At 41.6% G+C, this 7,795-nt stretch overlaps 1 protein-coding gene across 1 annotated transcript in view; it reads left to right on the forward strand.

Moving 5' to 3' along the window:
• The first annotated feature begins 346 nt into the window (after nt 1-346).
• FAM241A (family with sequence similarity 241 member A) overlaps nt 347-7,795 on the forward strand; it is a 37,157-nt gene continuing 29,708 nt past the window's right edge. Inside the window, exon 1 of the mRNA XM_029235897.1 lies at nt 347-674. Coding sequence (XP_029091730.1) covers nt 501-674 — 174 coding nt within the window. The 5' untranslated portion in view covers nt 347-500. The remainder of the gene's footprint in view (nt 675-7,795) is intronic.

A 7,795-nucleotide genomic window follows, 5' to 3' on the forward strand; every position in this document is an offset into this window, starting at 1 on the left:
GTCTCATGCACATACAATTTCTTATACACAATCTCTCACAGTCTTTACGTACGTAGTCTCTCATACACACACTCTCTCTCATAGTCTCTCTCTCTCTCACACACACACACACACACACACACACACAGAGCCTCTCTCTCACAATCTCTCTCACACACAGTCTGTAATGTACATAGTCACACACTCATATTCTCTCACAAACGCGTGCGCGCGAACACACACACACACGCGCGCGCCCCGTTGGCCCCGCCTCTGCCCTGGCCCCTCCCTTCCCCGGGTGGGCTCCGCCCCGGCGGCCGAGGGCGGGGCGAGCCGGTGACAGGAGAGGCCGGGCCAGGCTGGTACTTGCGGCGACCAGGCCGCCGGGGCGCGCTCCGTAGGCTCCTGTCCCCGGCGAGTGTGGCCGATCCCAGGGCGGCCCTCGGGCGGCGATCGCTGCCTCCGGCTTCGTGGCTTGGCCCCTCCGGCGGCCGTCCCGGGCGGCGGGAGTTGGCGGCGGGATGTGCTCGGCCGGGGAGCTGCTTGGCGGCGGCGGCGGCGGCGGCGGCGGCGGCGGCGGAGAGCGCGACGAGGACGGGGACGCGCTGGCGGAGCGGGCGGCGGCGGGGACCGAGCCGGAGCCCGGGGCGAGCCCGCGGCGGCGCGACTGGCGGCCGCAGGAGGAGCAAGAGCAGGTGAGCCAGGAGGGGCGGCGCGGTCCGGCCGGTTTCCCAAGCCCCACGCGGCGGCAGAGGGAAGTGGCCCGGAGGGCGGGCGGCGCCCGGGCTGTGCTCGGCGTGGGGCGCTGGTCGCCGCGGCGTTCTGGGAAGCGGCCCCGGAGAGCGTTTGGACGGAGCCCTCGGGGCCGGGCCGCGGGGTCGCGTGTGCGCTGTCAAGTGCCGGCCAGGGGTCGCGTGCCTGGCGGGGTCAGCGCCGCCCTTACCCACCCGTCGGGCAGAGGCTTCTCAGGCCGGAGCCCGGGGGTCTGTGGAAGTGCCCTCCATAACGGTCACTTATCTAAAAGCCTTACATGTAAACATTCTTCAACTTCGAGTTCATACCCCGGTGCTGTGTTTTAGGGGCCAGTGGCTCCCCTCCCGACTTCCATCTTGTCATTTCTGAACTCACACCTAGCGCCTCTTGTAAGGTGTGGGTGTATTTCTCTAGACATGCAATCAGTATCTGAAGACGTGTAGGAGCGAGTATTACAATAGGTGTCTTGACAGGGGCTCTCCGAGAGCAAGTTTTTCACATGAACCCAAAGGGGATCTAAACTTCATTTAAAGACTGAAAAAGCTGAGTAATAATTAAGTTAAAAAAATAATGCCTAAGGCAGAAAGAAAAAAAACTGAAAAAGCAAGAAAATTGCTTTCAGTTGGTACCAAAGGGGAAAAAAGTATGAGTCCAGCCATAATAAGGGAAAAGAGAAGTTGGGTAGTTTTTGAAACTCTCAGAATTTGCTTTCACTAAGTTAAGTATGTGATAATAGGCATTATAACACATCAGTTTATCTTCAAGATTAGGCAAGAAGTTTAATAAAAGAAATTGAATTATATGTGGGATGAATTTTCACCAGCAAATACAGTAATTAGACCTTCAAAAATACCCAAGATAAGCTAGCCTTCAGAATCACAGTAAAGACCAAGAATTAAAATGATTATTTGCCTTTATTACAGTGTATACTGTTGAGATCAGTTGATACCTGTCTCCTCTCATTATCCTTCTGCATCTGTTCTTTTTGTCACATTTCACAAACTCCAACATCATCAGTAAATGCATTAATAGATAAAGTATAAGTTTTAGTGTCTCAGCATTGTTTAGAAAACAGAAATAATTGTGTGGCATGTACAAAATATGCCTTAGCATTAGGTTTGCTCACCATGTGGAAGTGTAATTTTTCATTCTTTTGACAATGTAAGAGATGGTGACTGGAGCAAATAATTGGTAGCTAGGAGATCTTCCTGACTGCTTTCCTGGTAGTTTTCCCCCATTAACTGTACCGTGACTCAGTAGCTAAAGGACTGTTTCCTCTTACTTTAGTTGTTCAACTGGAAAAGTGAAGAAAACAGCAACAGGAATTCCCTGGCGGGGAGCGGGGGGGTGGATGTATTTGAGCTAAAGGACCCAAAGTAATTTTCAAGTGGTTTTAAGGGAGCATGTAAAATACTTCATTTAAGCTTCTGTGGATTTTTCATCATCAGTAGCTCTGGTCTTAACAAAATTGCTTATGGTACAACGACAAGGGATGAAATGAAAAAAGAATGAAACATATAGCCTAGAAAACAGATATACTTTGCATACCTGCTTCTTTCATTGCATGTCATGTAAATTTATTTTCCTGTACTCCTTTGAAAATGTTATCATTTATTTTTATCACATGATTTATTTATGTACTCTTAAGTCCACATACACAATACTTGAAAATTACACCTGAGATATGCATTTCCTCCTATATCAGCACCAAAGAAGAACTTCTTATAAAGAAGTCAAAAATAAACAAAAAATTGATACAACCCAACTCATTGGTGTAAAAAGCAAGCTTTTGTGATAAGTCATTTCTTGGTAATAAGTGTAGCTTTTTTTTCAAGTCCTGAAGATGAAATTTAAAATTTGTATGCACTGCCTTGCAATGATGGTAGAGATATAAAGATATTTGAGGGAGAGGTAAATGAAATTAACAACTATAAAACATAGTCTAAGGATTTGTTTTATTTTGTTTTCCTTTAGGCAGATGGTGTGTGTTTGTTTTGTTGTTTTAAGGACACATGGACTCCAAATTACAGAGTATTTTTGAAAACTTGGTTTGTAAACTTGTTGCTTAGAACTTAAAGTGAGCTTTTCCATAGAAACAGTGATATAAACAGAAACAGAACCAAAACTAATTAGCTGGAAATGAGACAGAGGCCATCTCTGCTGTCCTTTCTGCTTAGCACACTCACTTAATGTTCCAGAATCTGAGTAGCGTCGCGGATGTTAAGAGAGAATTGGTAGTAGTGGCAGCGGCAGCAGTAATAGCAGAGGCTCCTTTATATCTGGATCAGGGTTACAGGTGGTGTGCTCTTGAATGCAACAGCTCCAGAAGGCACCTGACTTTTGCTCCTCCAGCTCTTTCAAAGATTTTTGTCAGCCCCTAATTTGCTGTATTAAATTCCTTTCTATTTCTAGTTCCTTCACAGTTTGCCCTTACCTGATCATTTGATGAAGGAGCTTTCTTCCTTTGGCTATTCCGCAGCCTAAAGTCTCCTCTACATATATCCTTACCTTCACTGATTTTTCTTTCTATTCCTGTCTGAAAGACTCATGCCCTTCCCTCTACCTGGAAGCCTCTTGCATCAGCTTTGACTTTACAAAACATATCTTTGGCTCATTGTTATTATGATACCAGATCAAAATGGTATTTATTTCCTGTAATACCAAAATACCAGTATTTATATAGGTGTTTTCTTAATAACTAAGATAAGCATCTTTTTTTTTTTTTAATATTTATCCTTAAGTACTACTCCATCTGAGAGAAAACTAAGGTTCCTCTGTATTTCTGGCCTAAATCTTTCCAGGTACATGATTGACAAGGCAGCCTCTATCCTAGGAAAGGAGGACTTGAAAGACTGGACCAGGTTCCCTAGATGAAGGAACTGTCAAGTCTGAAGTAGGAGTTTGACCTCTAAGAAAGATAAGCCAGGGAGAGAGGCAAAACGCCCAAGGAACTGAAGGGACAGGGGACAGCTGTCCTACATGTGTGTTGGTAATTGTGTGCATGAGAGATGATCCAAGTATGTTCATGACTGTGAATGCCGGGTCCCTTTAGGTAAGAGAGTCTCTGCCCTGCTGCATACCTGGAAGGTTAAATATCTCCAGTCCTTTTATTACATTTATGTATGTATGTGGCATTTTACAACCTGAATAACCTAAGATGGCCCTGCCTTAGGTGGGATAGAAAGGTCCCACCGTCCTTGGATTGACTTTAGAATCATTATTTTTAGCTTTAAGGTCTTTCTTTATGATTATAAAAGTAATGTGTACTTCGGAAAATGTAGAACTATAAAACAATCTAGGGGGCTTCCCTGGTGGTGCAGTGGTTAAGAGTACGCCTGCCGATGCAGGGGACACGGGTTTGTGCCCCGGTCCGGGAAGATCCCACATGCCGCGGAGCGGCTAGGTCTGTGAGCCATGGCCGCTAAGCCTGCGCGTCCAGAGCCTGTGCTCCGCAATGGGAGAGGCCACAACAGTGAGAGGCCCGCGTACCGCAAAAAAAAAAAAAAAAAAATCTAAAGAAGAAAACAAAAGCATTTGATATCTCACTGAGTAATATTGTGCTATAAAATATGAAACATTTGATGTTACTACATTCATATATCTCTCTGTATGTGTATATGCATATATACACACATATTTTTTAACATGTTTTAATGTAATATTTGGATTTGGTATCTTGTTTTTATCTACTTAGCATGCTGTGTCATTTTCCCATGTTATCAAAAATTCTTTGTAAAAATTATTTTTAGGGCTGCCTAATAATCATTCCCCTAATACTACATATTTAAGTTGCTTCAAACCTTCTTTTATAGATAATGCTGTAATGAAAATCTTTGCTTATAAAGATCTACCTTTTTCTCACAGTTCCACCTTGGAATAAATTCCTAGAACTGGAAGAACTAGGTCAATAAGTCAAACTCTTTGAATCCTCTTGAAACATCCTAAAAAATTGCATTTAGAAAAGGTTGCACCATTGTGCTCTTCTGGCATTAGTATGTAAGAGTGCCAGTTGGAAACCATCCATTCCAGCAACAAACAGTATAATTTATAGATTAATCTTTGCCAACTTAATAGGCAAAAATTATCTTATTGTCGTAAGATACTGCTGGAGAGGTTTACTAAACCATTCGTATATTTATTGAGCATTTGTATTTCTTTTAATTGTGTTCTTTGACCATTTTTTCTTTTGGCATTATTATAAGATATTAAACTCATATTTCACATTGATTATAATTATTTTCCCTGCTTGCTGTTTACTTTATAATTTTGTTTATGATGTTTTTGACTTAGAAATGCTTTAAATTTTTATTAGCCAAAGGAATTTTTTTGTTAGTTTCATACACACACATCTCACACCCTTATACATGCACACACACACACCCCACACATACATACATATATCTATTATATTTGTTTAGAAAATTCTCTCTAATCCTACACTTAAACTATCCACCAATATTTTCTTATGTGTGTTTATAGTTTTTTTTTTTTACTCTATATATTTAATCTCTTTAGAATGAGTTTATGTATTGTGTGAGGTATGGAGCTGATCTTTTTTGTTTTTCCTAATCATTGAATAATCCATTTTCTCCCTGGCTTTGCAATCCTTTATAGTAGTTATAAATACTGAAGTCTATATCAAGCTTTTACGTTTCTGTTGGCATTGTGACAGGGATTTCTTTTTCCACGTCATGTTTTTGCTGCTGGTTTCTAGCTATTGGTTTTTATTTAGTTCGTTTTAAACTAGCTACCTTTCTGAATTCTTTTGTTAATTCTAATACTAATATATACTAGTATCTCTTAGACTTGATTCTTTTGCATCTTCTAGGTATATAATCATCCACTCTATAGATAAGGTTGATTTTGCTTCCTTTCAGATGGTAATGCTTCATTTCTATTTCTTCCCTTTTGCAATGCTGGAACTTTGAGATAAATGCTGGCTTATAGATATTTAAGTAAATAAATGAAGGAACCTGTATAATGGCATTTATCAAAGAATGTTCCATGAGATCATCTGTAAAAAAAAAAAAAAAAAAGATACCAGAGGGAAGCCTTATACCTCCTTTTTGATCTATCATCAAAGATATGATTAGCAGTACATATTCTAGATCCAGAATACCTAGGTTTGAATCCTAACTCTGCCACTTACTAACTGTAACTTTGGGCAAGTTAATTAACCTCTTTGGCCTTCAGTTTCTTCATCTGTATAAAGGGAATAATAGTTGTGTCAACACCATAGAACTGTTATATGTATGTATGTAATATATGTAAAGTGTTAGAGCAGTACTTAGCATATAATAAGCGTGTAAGGGTTAGCTTTTGGACCTAATTTTCAACTAGAACCTAAGTGAAAAGATATCTGAGAAATGTTACTTTTAAGTTTTCCAGACTCTGCAGTTAGAAAGCCACCCTAGGAGGAAGGTGGAATAGAACAGTGCTCCTCAGTTTTAATGTGTAGACAAATTATCTCTTGTTAAATGCAGGTTGTGATTTTGTTGTTCTGGGGTGAGGCCCAAGATTTTGCATCTCTAACAAGCTCCTAAAGTGATGCTGATGCTATGCCCAAGGACCACACTTTGAGTGGCAAGAGAATAATAAGCAAACCAATCCACAGTATTCAACAAACTTGCCCTTCAACATAGTATCAGTATTAGATATATATACATAAGGAAGTTATTTTACTATTTCCCTAGAAGGGTATATTAGAACTCTTGGTAAAGTGTAAGAAGCCAACAAGCCTTGCTTCTCCAGGCCAAGTGATTTGCCCTAGGGCTTACAATTAACTAGTACTAGAGCACACCAGAACCCAGGTCTCCAAACTCCAAAGCCGGCTTTGTTTTTGTTTCAGAAATGCAAAGAGCCCTCACCTATGATGGGAGAACAGTCTGATAAATCTGCTGCTCCCCCTTAGATTGTGTAGTTCAAAAATAGATATCTGTTTATACCCACTTCCTTTCACATCTTTTAAAAGCAGTTTGCAAGCAATACTGTAGCAAGTGCTTTGAGTTTAGATGAACTCAGCCCTAAACTTAAATCTAATTTTTTTCCAATGGGCATCTAGTCACTAACTCAGGGAATAATTTTGTATATGGTAGATATCTTTTGTCCATTTTTTATCATTATTTCAAGAACGGAACTTCTAAATCAGTGGTTCTTAACTGGGGGCAGTTTTGCTCATGGGGGACATTTGGCAATGTCTGGAGACATTTTTGAATGTTAAGACTAAGGGGGTACAGTACCGTCAGCATCTAATAGGAATAGTCCAGGGTTACTGCTAAACATCCTATAATGTGCAGAACAGTCGCCTACAGCAAAGCATTGCCTGACCCAAAATGTCAGTAGTGCTGACGTTGAGAAACGCTGCTCAAAATGTATTAGGATTATAGTGGTTTGAGTTGTCAAGAATAATTACTGTGTTGATAGATATTCCAATGGATAGGTAATAATTGTTTATTTTTTTGACACCTACATTCCAAACAGGTAGTCTCCCTACAGATCTTTTCTTGCATCTCTTCTTCCAGCAACTCCTTATATGCAACTTTCTCTATTTTGCTTTCCCTCTTTGTTGGAGAACAGAGGGAACAAAAAGTGCCCACCAAACTGAGAAGTTATCTTGAGACTGAAAAACAAGGCAGGCAGCTCCATATAATCAATGGATCAGTATATTACAGGATAACTTGCTCACAGGGTGGGATCAGGCAGATGATCTGTAAGCGTTTGCAGCTGCACTCCACACTGCCAAGGGGCCACTGAGACAATTTTATAGTTAACATAATAGGGTATAGGGGTATGTATACCTGCTTGGAAACAGGAAATGCATTCCTAAGTCAATATTTATGAATGGGTAACTAGTCTTGTGGAGCAGCAGTCCCCAACCATTTTGGCACCAGGGACCTGTTTCGAGGAAGACGGTTTTTCCACGGAGGTTGGGGGATGGTTCAGGCGGTAATGCCAGCGATGGGGAGGGATGCGGAGCGATGGGGAGCGATGGGGGGCGATGGGGAGGGATGGGGAGTGATGGGGAGGGATGGGGAGCGATGGGGAGGGATGGGGAGCGATGGGG

Source organism: Monodon monoceros, unplaced genomic scaffold, assembly GCF_005190385.1.
Source record: "Monodon monoceros isolate NGI ecotype Baffin Bay Population unplaced genomic scaffold, NGI_Narwhal_1 Super_Scaffold_20, whole genome shotgun sequence".
Lineage (NCBI taxonomy): Eukaryota > Metazoa > Chordata > Mammalia > Artiodactyla > Monodontidae > Monodon > Monodon monoceros.